General features: G+C 40.0%; 2 protein-coding genes across 2 annotated transcripts in view; both read right to left on the reverse strand.

The window, feature by feature from the left end:
• The window catches only part of LOC137271892 (fibrillin-1-like), a 79,865-nt gene extending 73,404 nt beyond the window's left edge, over nucleotides 1-6,461 (reverse strand). The window contains exons 1-2 of the mRNA XM_067804279.1: nucleotides 6,446-6,461; nucleotides 4,710-4,889 (exon numbers count right to left, since the gene is read on the reverse strand). Coding sequence (XP_067660380.1) covers nucleotides 4,710-4,889; nucleotides 6,446-6,461 — 196 coding nt within the window. The remainder of the gene's footprint in view (nucleotides 1-4,709; nucleotides 4,890-6,445) is intronic.
• Nucleotides 6,462-10,042: 3,581 nt separating this feature from the next.
• The window catches only part of LOC137272713 (lymphocyte antigen 75-like), a 62,431-nt gene continuing 58,016 nt past the window's right edge, over nucleotides 10,043-14,457 (reverse strand). Inside the window, exons 50-51 of the mRNA XM_067805097.1 lie at nucleotides 12,876-13,259; nucleotides 10,043-12,475 (exon numbers count right to left, since the gene is read on the reverse strand). Coding sequence (XP_067661198.1) covers nucleotides 12,276-12,475; nucleotides 12,876-13,259 — 584 coding nt within the window. The 3' untranslated portion in view covers nucleotides 10,043-12,275. The remainder of the gene's footprint in view (nucleotides 12,476-12,875; nucleotides 13,260-14,457) is intronic.

Genomic DNA, 14,457 nt, shown 5'->3' on the forward strand with positions numbered 1-14,457 from the left:
TATATCATGGGTCTATAAAACATGTTCCGAAATGATCTTTTATGCATTATTTGTGTGTATTATAGTGACGCGTAGTGACGCGTGTGTTATGAAATTTCGGGTATCTGTCTAGAGTGGAGGACCGATCTAGAGAGGCGACTTGCAAATGCGTGTACAGACATACTGTCAACACGGCACCAATATTACGGCAACATTCCAGTATTAGTCCTTGAAGTTTTTTAACACTGTTTCCCTTAACCGCATTCTACATCCCTTTCCTAGAGTAGATTAATGTTTCGTCATATCCACATACACGCGATATGTAGGCCTACCCTACATCCGCACCAGCGACTTGCCCGCCGGCCGTGACATCTGCAAAGAATGCGTCGGAACTTTCACCTACATCAAGAAAGATCCGCTTGTTGTCACGTGACTACACTGGGTGTCATCCTGTGTCTAAGTTTTACAGATTCTTTACATTAACGTACGAAATTTCTTTCAGGAAATCCCAGTGTACGATTCCAACTATATCAACTATATCATAAACACGAGTCAATCAGGCACTGTCAAGGAATGGTAATAACAGATTTTCGCAAAAAGCTCCTAAGTCACCGAGTTTCAACTGAAGTGCTGTTCGAATGTGTGCTACTTCAGGGGTAGTTGAAATAGCCCTGAGTGACTATGGTTTTACTCCGCTTTCAACAATATTCCAGCAGGGCGGAAACACCAGAAATCGACTTTGTACGCATGCGGAGATTCGAGCCTGGGTCTTCAACTGCTGGGCTAGTCCACCATCCCCATATATATCATAACACAATATATTTTACAGGGATATTTTACCCTGTACACTCAGGGAATAAATACTGCTGAAATTATGCAAAATTATATAATGGCGATCTGTGTTTAAATAACTTTCAGTCACCCATGCTTGTCGTAAGAGGCGATCGGATGGTCAGGATAGAGACCGAATCCCAGTGGCCTGGATCGATGCTCATGCTGTTGGTCACTGGATTGTCTGGTCCAGACTCGATTATTTCCAGACCGCCGCCATATAGCTGGAATATTGTTGTGTGTGGCGTTAAGCAACAAGCCAGACAAATCACTGTGACTGTGCAGTAGTTGTGTCAGCGTGATATGGATGTGAGAAAGTCCAAGATGCACGCCACCTAAACGGACTAGAGAAATGCGCACATGATTCAACACCAGGATGATTATTACACCACAATACCTTCACTAATTCTTAGAAACAGTAGATATTTGGTCTGATCAAGATTTCAAGAGGGGGCGAATCTGGGTCTAGATTTTCGAAGCTCTCTTAGCGCTAAGATAATCGTATGTGCCATACATTAACATTAACTTACGATTATCTTAGCGCTAAGAGAGCTTCGAAAATCTGGGCCCTGGTTTATGAATCTACGATCAGCGGATCCTTCCTCGACCAAGGGAGGAAGTCTGACTCCAGACAGCTGGTTTGTGGGTGACTGTACATGATTGCAGATGATGGGATCCGGCTACAGGGTGACAGGATTTTCGAACTGAGCCCAACTGTTGGCATTACCTCAACCAGTATTCAGTATTATTATTTCCGCAAGCCTGCGTTATATGTAACGCCATTTTAAAGAAATGGACAAACAGGTGGAAAAATGGCTACTTCGGAGGACATATTAGAAATAGAAACGAACCCCTTAACAACAGATGTATGTGTGATGAAATATAATTAAGAAAGAATTTTGTTTAATCCGAAGACAAACACAAACTGAGGCAAGGTAGACTTGGTCCAGGTGAACTAAAACGAATAATATTAGACTGGATAGACGAACAACGTAAAACACACATCACCAACGGTATGATTTGAACAAGGCTAGGTCAGGTGAAATTGTATTACACGTCGCGTTCTAGATTATTGAATTTTGTGCATGGATATGTGCACCCCAACGATCGTGATTTGAAGTGAACGCTTTCATCTTCGAGAGTTTGCACACGTCGTTTCAGTATAACATTTTCTGCATTTCTGAAGTTCTAAGCAATTATGCCAAAACATCTTTGATGATCTATAACCTGTGACATCAAAGAGCTTTGTCTCCAGACAGTTGATACCTTTCTTAGAGGTGGGAAGGAGACTATGTCACAAGCAGAGCCATTAAATGGAATGCATTCTTCTCCAGTACCCCAAATCATTTGTTCCTCGAGGTATGTTTAAACTTTGCATACGTCATTCGAAGTATGAATCTTCACATAATGTACAGTTATGAAACTGCCATCACTCTGGTTTATGCTACAATCAGATGTATGAACCAGACTTCCAAACAGAGGGACAAGGATAAACCAGAATCCCAACCAGAGATACAAGTATAAACCAGACTCACAAAGAGACAAGATAAAGTATAAACCAGACTCACAGAGAGACAAGTATAAACCAGACTCACAGAGAGGCAAGTATAAATCAGAGTCCCAGAGAGAGGGGTATAAATCGGAGTCCCAAGAACAGGGTTGGGAGTAAGCAGGAATCCCCAAACAGAGAGACAAGTAATAGCCAGAGTCATAATGATTTAAAAGAGAGGCAAATATATACCAGAGTCATAATGATTTAAAAGAGAGGCAAATATATACCAGAGTCATAATGATTTAAAAGAGAGGCAAATATATACCAGAGTCATAATGATTTAAATGTAAGGCAAGTATACACCAGAGACACAATGATGAAAAAGACAGGCAAGTTTAAACCGAGTCATATTGACTGAAGAGAGAGGCAAGTATATATCAGAGTTATAGTGACTTAAGAGAGAGGCAAGTATATATCAGAGTTATAATGACTTATGAGAGAGGCAAGAATAAACCAGACACAGTAATGAAACATAGTCACAAGTAAAAACCCTGGTCTGCCAGCACCCACGCTTGCTGCTTTCACCCAAACGACAAATGTTTACGATATGAATGACTCGGCAATATTACCCAACCATGCTCATTCGTCGTCATGTTTATTATGGCGTTGAACTGACTAACCACAATTGCTATTGGTTAAAGGAAAGACAGCTTCATTAACGCCTGCACCCGGATACACACTATAGCGAGTCGACCTGTCGAGTCATGACGATAAGGATTCAGAGAAGTTCACTTTAAGTTGAATGTATGGCCAGGACATATCAGGTATACATATATATCCATGAATGTATGCCTGTTTCATATGGATAGGATTCCCCGAAACCGTTCATTCACAGCCGGGTCGTAGCTTTACAGCACAAAATCAGTCTTGAACGCATTTCAAAGAAGACTACAAGGATAACTGACATGCCCCTAGCGTCTTACGTATATGCGCGTAAATTAGGTTTGAACCAGACAAACGAGTGATTCATGTAATTGACAACGTACAGCATCCTGTTACGATGTCACTGTAAAAACACTTATATGATTTCTCGATCCACACTGTCACCTATTTCAAGCGTATGACAAGAGGAAGGCACGTCTTAAGTTCATTTTCCCCGGAAAGTCAAATGTAACCATATGAATAAGTAATGAAGGAATTTTATATTTTGACTGTACACTCGATATTTAATTGAATCCAACATTATCAGTACTGTTCCCCTGTTCGTCTCTCTTACTGTTAAAGTTTGTATCGGTTAGTGATCCCTGACGGTATCTTGAACTAGTTTAAAATTCGAATTTATCTACAAATGTTATAGGTAGGCATCGCATTTCCTGCTTCGTCCTATTGCCCGATTATTTGATTGGTTGTGAAGATAAAGGGGAATGGAACAAAAAGTTGACTGCGAGAGGGAACGGTTCCCCATACAGGGGAACAGTACTGATAATGTTGGATTCAATTAAATATCGAGTGTACAGTCAAAATATAAAATTCCTTCATTACTTATTCATATGGTTACATTTGACTTTCCGGGGAAAATGAACTTAAGACGTGCCTTCCTCTTGACATATGCTTGAAATAGGTGACAGTGTGGATCGAGAAATCAGATAAGTGTTTTTACAGTGACGTCGTAACAGGATGTTGCACGTTGTTCCATACATCAATCACTGGTTTGTCTGGTTCAAACCTAATTTACGCGCCACGTTGGACTATAGACTATGTGGCATTCAACAACAAACTCTTAAACATGGCTTAGTACAACATTATGTGGATATTTTATGAATGCTTTAAACAGGCTAATTATATTCTGTTTTTTTTTCAAATAATTGATGTGGGATTTTTTTCCTAATATCTAACATGTAATATGTTCACATTTAATGCATCGTAAGTGGAATTCTTCCCTTTTTCTAGTTTATGTGCAAATTATTAACCGGATCTTTTGTCACGGGATATAAATAGGTTCCACTGAATCTCATGAGGTCAGGTTGACCTGGTGAGAAAATTCCACGTGGATGTTTCCGAGCACATGGAAACCGGATATTGCCGGGCACGTTTACTGTGGAATACGATTCAGCCTACATTGTTCAGTTACACAGGTGTATAACGGACAATTGACAGGATATATCGAAATTCCCGCTCGAATAGTGCAGTTTCAACGTTAAGACAATATCACTAACGGAATTCGTGTAAAAACAACAACAAAAAACCCATTTAACCTCAAGTCCTGCAAACGTCTGGTGGCAATTTCAAAACACGCCTATGTTTTATGTTATCGCATGCACGTGCTTTGTGAAAAAGGTATATCATAAGTATATTTCACACATGTAATAACATGATTGTAGATAATAATTATGAGTATTCGTCATACCTGCTTCTTTCCCTTTATCCGGAGGTTTGGCAAATAAATCCTTGTAGTGAATAAACGACTGAGAATGTAGACTCAGCGAAATAACGATGCAGGCAATGAACTGGTAACGCCCCATTCCCATGCTGAAATTGATGCCGGACAGAAAGACCCAGCGTCTCTTGTTACATCTGACACAGGGGACTGGGTTTAGAGGAGGGGGTTGACGCCGCCTTCTCTCTATCCTCCGATTGTTTCAAGCGATTCTTACATAACATTTCCCATTTAGCGGGCCTCGGATGTAGATTTGGGCCAGAGACAATGTATCAGTTTAAGGTAGAAGTTTGGGGATAGCTTAAACAAGCTAAATCAAGACGGTGTGAAAGAACTGTTTATAGTCCTTTGATTTAGAAATAGCTAACATGTGCTACATTGGTTATGTTGAGGACGCACATTTCTTGTTTAGGACAAACCTACAGATTTATCGCTTAGAAGTGAGATTGCAAAGATATTTTTGCCAGCTCAAGTCATTCGCAATTTTCGTCAAAATATCATGCTCGCAAAAAAATCATGATTTACAGTATATATATGATAGATTAATGGTGACAGCGATTGTGAGATTACCCTTCGAATAACGACTTATGCTATCGAGGAGGAGGAAGATTTAAAAACACGTAGAGTGGGATGGGGGACAGGGTAGTGGTGTTAGTAGTGGTGGTGTGTGAGTACGTGCGTGCGTGCATGCATGGGTATCTGTGTGAGTCTCTCTGTTATACCCCCCCCCCCCCCCCAATCTCTCTCCCTCTCAATTGTGTATGTTATTTTCTTTGTTAGATAAGTAATAGTATATAAGTATATTACGATGTACTCAAAGGGCCCACTAATTTCAGTTATAAGCATTGTCCGTTATATGCATCACGACTAAACCTTACAGCGAGTGTCCAGGGAAAGATAACCACAAGCAACAAAACATTCCATTCCATCCTAGACTAACAGCTAGTCTCTGAAATGAACATATTTTTTCAGAGAAATAGTTTTAAATTAAAATATGAAATAGGAACCCAGAGACCTTCTTCGTTCTCATCAATGTTCCAATAATTATTCATTTTCACTTTGAGATGCAAAACCTTTCAAAATCCTCTCCTCTCCTCTCCTCTCCTCTCCTCTCCTCACCAGTGTAACAATGAAACGGCTCAAGAAAACCCAGGGATTTGGTAAGTGTTTAGGCCTGTAGTGTAATCACACATGTTGCTCGGCTGGAGTGAGAGGACAGGGTAGACGCAGAGGGCCTAGGCCCAGTGTGGGGTCTGGGGCAGTGGCGGGGAAACTGACATGAACTGATAATTACAATGTACTCGCTTGTGAATTCAGCAGATTGGTGCATGCAGACCCGGAGAATGTGGAAATCTACACTTGTCACACATTCTAGACTTGCATGGGTTACTTCGTGTATATTTCGTTCAGTGTCTGTACCAAAGACTAGTTGCATCTGTCCAGAGACCATATACTAATGTATGGTCTTTTATCTCAACCACCGTTATAAATATGTGTGTGTACGAGTGCGTGTACGTGTGCGTGTGCGTGAGTGCGTACGCGTGTGTGGTGTATGAACAAACTCTCCTACATTTAGGGTTTGAGTGATCGACTATTGATAACGTGAACAACGGTGTTATCTTGAAATGTTTTAAACTCAAATTTTATCAACATACCGTAAATTACAAGTTGGTTTCAAAATCATCTCCAGTCTGTACATGTCTCACAGTCCGTGAACCACATTATTTTGCCTACTGCCAAGCCCTCTCTGCAAAGCTATAGCCTTAAATGAAACAAATCTAAATTTCCACTGGTTCAGGAGTTCAGGTCTTCCTGGGTCTCCTTATCAGTTGATATGGGTTAGTTTGTTACTATCAAAATTATATATATTCAGAGACTACAAGAATTAGTATATATCATCTCCTGCAACAGTCCATTATCCGTTCATGTAACGCGTCCTTTGTCATGCATCACTGTGCATCGTCACAAATACCCAAAATGTAACAAGCCCACATAATCTCTACAACACATAACCTCTCACCCTGCACGACATCCGTTATTAGATATATAAACAACAGGATGTATTATTTAATAGTGAGAGTTTTTTTCAACCACATTCATTGGTGTTAATTTTTAGAACATTCTTGACGTCATACAACAGGCATTTGATACAGTACACGTATGTAGTATTTGTTGAATCAGCAAGTTTGAGGGTTGCTTTTTATTCAACTTTGAAAGTGATTCCAGTTGTCTCACGTCTTTACGAGGGTGAAAATCCTATTTAATGCAAGTTTCTTATGTTTACAATTTCAGTGAAACGAAAGACAATAGATATGGTAATGATAAACCATGGCTCAGTCACATTTGGTTTCTGGCGTGTCCGAGGTACCTACCACTGCATACATACAATGCAATCTATATGTAGTATTATTCCATGAAGCATACATTTTTTATATCAATTAATTATCTGATTCTACACTGAACAACATAAGAAACGCCGAAAAAAAACCCGAAATCTCTGAAAAGTAAGCGTTCATGTTTATGTCTTCTATTTAAAATCGTGACAAAAAAATGCGTTTCTTGCCAGAATTGCATTTCTTTTGCTGTTCAGTATATTTATTGAACACGTGAAATCTTTGTATTAATAAATGGAATTTTATTATTTGTGTTATTTATTTCCCCTTTCACCACCTATGTCAACTTCTCCATATTATGGGCGGTGGCATAACCTCCTGCAAAGGGAGAGGCTTCGCTGTGGGATTTCATTAATCTTTCATTTTTGAAAATATTTATTTATTTATTTATTTATTTATTTGTTTGTTTGTTTGTTTGTTTGTTTGTTTGTTTGTTTGTTTGTTTGTTTGTTTAAATATTTTGTCTTTGATGAGGAACCGTAATGTCTAGTACGCTGGGTACATCGTTCACCACATACATATCCTGCACAACAGGGAGGATTGTTTGTGACGTAATTAAATGACGAATTGGTACAGATAACATTGTCTCTGCGAGGCTACATAATTGTGCCAAATCTCACGTATACATAATATATGTAGGTGACAAATGATGTGAGGTCCGACACGGTTCTAGGAAGTGTGAAGTCATAATATCTGGACAGCCTTTAAACTAGAAAAAGTAAAACAACCCCAACGCCATGGGCTAAGTTATTTGAGTCATGGTGCAGGTATTCACGGAGAGAACAAGTTTACAGAATGAACTACAGGAACTGATCATACGTATTACGGGCACACAGTAAAACAACAGAGATTTCCCTAAATGTTTGGAATAACGAGTCGTTTATGAAGGAATTCCGGAATATTATATTGTGGTTCAGTAGCGTAAAGGCGTAAGTGATGATTTTGAGTACGATGATACCCTTGGCTGATGACCAGAGCCGGTCGATGAGACAAAACTCAGGAATGGTGTAGGCAGCAGCCAAGTGTATTGCTGATGACAAACTTGATCTGCATTCATTATTATACCCCCGACCGAAAACGGCAACCAAGGTCTTCCGTCCGTCCGTCCGTCGGTCCATCCGAAGATATTCTTGTCATCCAGTAGCTTGAAAACAATAAGTGGGACTGTTTTTTCCAAATGCAGTGCCTCCCGTCTTTGTGTAAAGGTGAGGTGCAGTGCAAAGTTAACGATTCGTTATGATATTTGTATTTTGTGAAAAATCATCAAAAGTCATTTCTTGAACTTGGGACAAATTCCAACGGTAAATGTGGTTCACCTTAAACTTTACCATCAACTGATGGATTATTTTCACGTTTGGGTAATACGTCTTTGTTTATCTGTTTGGACAAAATGTCCCCCTTTGGTTGGGAACAACACCAAAGTGCTTTGGTCAGAATGGGTTCTGTATAGTTCTTCAGTTGAAATGGGGAGTCACGAACGGGGTGTTAAGAAGCCCTTCACATTTTGGTTATGTTTGATGTGTGGCAAAGCGTTTTTGACACAACAGATCTATATAGTGACAAAAAATGAATTCAAAGAAGGGCTCTGAAGAACACATGGTACTGGTGTAGTACATCAGATGTTTTCCATCGAGCCAGCTTCTTTCGATTGTTATTCTGTGGATAAAATGACACAGGTTGTACGTAGACACCATGTTCTACCCCGTCATGACCTTGACTGGGGTATGTCCTCAAGCAACCCATGCTTGTCCTACCAGGTGACAAACAAGAGCGGAAGATCAAGCTCGCTGGCTTATATTGCCTGATATATATCATCGTATCCCGATTCCGAAGATCGAAAATGTCGGTCACTGGATATCTGGTCCAGAATCGATTATTCACAGACAGCAGTCATATAGCTGGAATATACAGAGGAGTCCCGCGATAAAAACAATGAAACAGTTTTAGAACTTGTGTGTAAAAACGTACTGGTATACCATGGTGTTTGTGCGTCAGTGGGTTACATGTGTCGTATTCAAAGGTGTGGTTGTATGTGTTTGAGCACGTGCATACGCGTGTGTTTTATAGTTTATATGTATCTGTGCGTATATCTTTGCTCGCGAAGTTTGTGTTATCTAGTCTCAGCGACGATTGTCGTTCGACCTCTGACATAGCGCTCAACAAGAAATGTCATGTCTAATTCTCTTGGTTATACGCATCTCATTCTCCCCCAGGAACCTCTATCCAATTGCTGCGGCCATAAAATGTCCAAGTCTAGTGATGGGATTCACACCACGGACCTTGTCCACGTGACAGCAAGCTGTCAAGGTAAGGATGTTATCTAAGGGATGACTCCACACCCTGCTACACAAGGTTGGCAGTCTATCCATTAGAAGAGTCCGTCTACCGGACAATGATTTGCTTGCATGTTCAAGGGAGGCAGCTCTGCAGGTCATCTTCCTCAACACAAGTGTACCAGACAATCTCCACTGAAGAAATCATAATATGATACATAAACTCACTTCACTTACTTCACAATGCTGGCCCACCCTGGGCAAAGTGTGGAATGTATGACATAGTGTCTGAGCAATCTTTGTGGGTTAAACTGCATCCTAGTTCTGACATCCAAACTAAATTCAATGGAGAACCAGATAGAGTACCACAACACTTCAGAGGCAGTGCGGTAGCCTAGTGGATAAAGCAATTTCACATCAAAAACCCAGTTTGATTCCCCTACATGGGGCCAATGTGTGAAGCCATTTCTAGTGTCCCTAGCTGTGATATTGCTGGAATATTGCTGAAAACAGTGATAAAACCATACTCACTAACTCAGAGGACTTCAAAGTGTTTAACAGCCAGATGACACAGATAGGTTCTGTTAAAAGCAATCACTGGTTTCTCAAAACAGAACACCAACAATAATAATCCATGTACCTAAATTCAGCTTTATTCCATATGATAAAAAACACACAATATCTAGCAGTCACAAAGTGACCAAGTTTTTGTCAACATAAGATATAGTCTGGTTCATAATTATTGAGAATTTTTCTTCTTACTTTGAGCTGTCCTAACACCTCAACTGATTCACTGATACTTAAAACTAAGTACTGGTATAAGGGAGGTAACTCATCTTCGCCTACTGAGTATAGTACAATTAGAGTTACCTCCCCTGAATTTGTAGCAGACGTCATTTTCCTCAGCACTGTCAACAATGTCTGCTGAAGATAAAAGAAGGTTGATTTTTGAGTTGTGTAATCAAGGAATTGATGATGTAAATACATTGGCAGAGAGAACAGGAACTCCTCTTTCTACTGTGTATAGGATTAGGAAGAATTTTAAAGAGGGAATGGATTTTGGGCACCAGAAAGGAGCAGGGAGACCCAGAAAATTGGACTTCTCAGATCGCGTCCGGCTGGGAATTTTAGCGTCTAAAAAGCAAAGGGCAAGCATCTCCAACATCAGGTATGAAATGATAGAAAGGGGATCAACAGTTGTATCAAAATCTACAGTTAGAAGAAATTTGATTGATCTTGGATGGGAGAAAAAGACTGGAATTCCTTCTCCTCTCATGAAACAAGAACATAAAGACAGGCGTGTTGAGTGGTGTTTGGCACATGAAAACTTTGACTGGGAAAATGTGATTTTTACTGATGAAAGCTCAATATGGGTATATCCCAATAATGTGAAAATATGGACAAAGTCTGCGTCAGCACCGTTGTATCGACGACCTAAATACAGCCCAAAGTTTCATGTATGGGGAGGGATATCCTTATTAGGAACGACCCCGCTGTGTGTGTTTGAGGGAAATCTGACAAGTCAACGCTACACTAACATATTAGATAATTTTCTCCTTCCAAGTGCACATGTGTTTTATGGAAATGACTGGATTTTGCAGCAAGATAATGATCCTAAACACACCGCAAAACATGCCAAGCAGTGGTTTCAGGAGAAAAATGTGATTGCATTACCATTCCCTGCATATAGTCCTGACTTAAATCCCACTGAGAACATTTGGGGGATGATGAAGGAATGTGTGAATCAAAAGGGGTTGACAAAAATTGAAGACATGAAGAGAGAAGTGGTCCGATACTGGGACAGCATAACTCACGAGACACTAACCTCTCTGATAGGAAGTATGCCTACCCGTCTTAGACTGTGCCGTGAAGCTCAAGGAGACTTGATAAAATATTAAATTGTTACCTACACAACATGAAAAGGTCAGTTCACTTTCACAATACATTCAATTTTATCTGATTTGTTCTCGTTTAATAATATGAAATGCTTTAGCTATTCTCAATAATTTTGAACCATACTGTATTTGTTAGTACTAACCGATGCTACACAATACTAACTGGCATGTACAAATATGAATTTACAAAGAATGATCTGTGAATGACAGCTGTAATTCAGCTGGGACTGACCAGAGTACTGGAATGGGGAGGAGGGGGTGGGGGCTGTGGGCTGTGGCTGCGATTTACTTTCTGACAGAATGAATTTTCAATCAGTACTTGAACACATACAATTTTTTGACAGTACCGTTTGTAATCCATCAATGCACTGTGCTTCAGAACCTTTACGGTGAACAGTTCATGTCTGGGATAAAATAAAAACCAAATTATTTTCTTTTTCTTTTGTTGGGAACAGATTATGTTTTCGGAAAGAACACTAGGCTCCAACCAAAATATTAATTGTGGGACCTTAACAGAAGCCGGTTGTTACATTTGATTGCTAACAATAAGAGACACAGTGGGTTTCCAGAGAAAAACTGTGAAATCCATGAGAAACTACAAGGTATGTACAATTCTTAATCTTTGTTTCAGAACGTCAGTTATTCCAAAGAGAAATGGGGAAAAATTTAAATGAATGTGAACAAATTCAGTTCTGGTGGTTTATTCTATTCATTACAAATGGTAAAAAATGCATGTTAAATACATAGGTCACTTATCACTGGTATTTTGACATAGATCTTGTTTGTTTCATTGGCAAAAGAACAAGATTGAAATAGCAGTAGCACTATATTAAAAACCTTTTCTTCTGAAATATAGATGTCACTCCTCAAGAGAGGTCAAATATTATCTATTTATATGTTCTGCTTAATATCTGGTACCATCTGCTAATCTTGTTTTTCATATTCTGCAGATTAATGTTTTGAGTTTATGTTGCACTAGGCTGAAGTTTCAAGTGCAGTAGGTTTGTCATACAAGGAATTAGTGAAGCCCATTCCAGAGTCATAGGTGTACTTGTTGCCTCCTCCTCGTTTCCTTATCACAAAGAAGGCAATGAGGGCGGCCACCAGAGCCAACACGATGATACTCAGCACTATTGCAGCAATTCCTCCAGAGTCTACAGCAGGTCCAGAAGATCCTGAAATAATACACTACCACCGTGACAACAGACACACTGAAAGTCAAATAGAGCCCCCAAAATACATCACCAACATGACAACGGACACACTGAAGGTCCAGTAGAGCCTAAAAAGATATACCAGCACCATGACAATCCACCCATTGAAGGTCCAGTAGAGCCTAAAAAGATACAAAAAGATACCAAAACCAGAAGTGCCAATTAAAAGAAATCGTAATAGGTCTTCCCACTACATGGCCCTCATAGGTGACCTTGACCTATGCGTTAATTTGAATGAAACCGTCCAAAGATGACTCCCCATCCCAGATAACTTTTAACAATCTTCTTTGTAATCTTCATAAATTCTGTTTTTGTGACCAATGGATAAGTTAGGCCTCTGTAAAATGATTGAAAAATTTACCCTGTTTACTTGCGACTGATTTACCACTCTTTGTAGTAGGCACTGTTGTAGATGGCGTGGTAGGTGGCATGGCTGATGGTGTCGTGACTGGCCTAGGAGATGGGGCTTGTGTTGGGGCAGACGTCACTTTAACTGGGGGCACCCGGACAGTTGTGACTTTGGCAGTTTGTGGCTTGACAGTTGTGACTTTGGCTGTTTGTGGCTTGACAGTTGTGACCCTGGTTGTAGACAACTTGGTTGTGGCTGTGGACGACTTGGTTGTGACCTTGACTGGTTCTGTTATAAGTGTTGGCACCTTCTGTGGAGGTAGTGTTGCTGGCGGTGGCCCTGTTATTGGTCCTTGTGGAGGGATGGAGGGAAAGTTCTGCATGCTTGTGTCTTGGACTGGAAGAGCATCGTTTGGAATGAAGACCTGATTAATACATTTTGGTTCATTTAGTCTAGTCTTCAAACATCTTGTCCTCCTCATTTTAAGAAAAGGGAAAGGTGAGATAGTCTATTGGTTCAAGCATTCCAATGTCATGCAAAAGTTGCTCGTTGTATTCCCTATGAGTGGACAGTGAGTAAACATTATTCTGATGTCCACTACAGGAATGTTACTAACACAGTAAAGCAAACTGATTAAACATTAATATCAGATTTGTATATTCTTGCTGCTGGGATGTCATTAATTCAAGTCAACATTCACACAAGTGTAACAAAACACATAGTAACAATCAACACATGCCAGCCTAACACTTCATGCCAGTGTCAAACCTACCTTGTGCAAGTTCACAGTTGACATGTCAACCTAACACTTCATGCCAGTGTCAAATCTACCTTGTGCGAGTTCACAGTCGACATGTCAACCTAACACTTCATGCCAGTGTCAAATCTACCTTGTGGGAGTTCACAGTCGACATGTCAACCTAACACTTCTTGCCAGTGTCAAATCTACCTTGTGCGAGTTCACAGTCGACATGTCAACCTAACACTTCATGCCAGTGTCAAACCTACCTTGTGCGAGTTCACAGTTGACATGTCAACCTAACACTTCATGCCAGTGTCAAACCTACCTTGTGCGAGTTCACAGTTGACATGTCAACCTAACACTTCATGCCAGTGTCAAGCCTACTTTGTGCAAGTTCACATTCCACAAATCCAGACATGTGCTTATTGTTTGAGAAAAAACAGTACTTAGGGTCGTACCATAAGAGTTCTCACAAATGAATTTCCTAGGTAAAACATTCAAGGCAAGCAATTCTGTGGTTTAGCATTTCACAAATTCAAACAATGATGAAGATGTTTCAGGAAAGTAAACTGTTTGGATAAAGTGTAGGTTTTGATGAAGAATCACTCCATATCCGTAAAGCAATGCCAGGAGAGGTGACAATGTTATGTTTGGAGGGGTAACAGCCAATCCATGATTAAACAAAAACCTTTTACTCCTTGGAACTATATTTATGAACATGTGGATGAGTACTTTATTTTTATTTGATCAACATCATAGCCATAGGTATCGATCCACACAATGAACAACTGTTAACCAAGTCAGTGAGTCTGACCACCTAATCCCATTAGTCGCCTCTTGTGACAAGCATGA

This window comes from Haliotis asinina, chromosome 2, assembly GCF_037392515.1.
Source record: "Haliotis asinina isolate JCU_RB_2024 chromosome 2, JCU_Hal_asi_v2, whole genome shotgun sequence".
Taxonomy (NCBI): Eukaryota; Metazoa; Mollusca; class Gastropoda; order Lepetellida; family Haliotidae; genus Haliotis; species Haliotis asinina.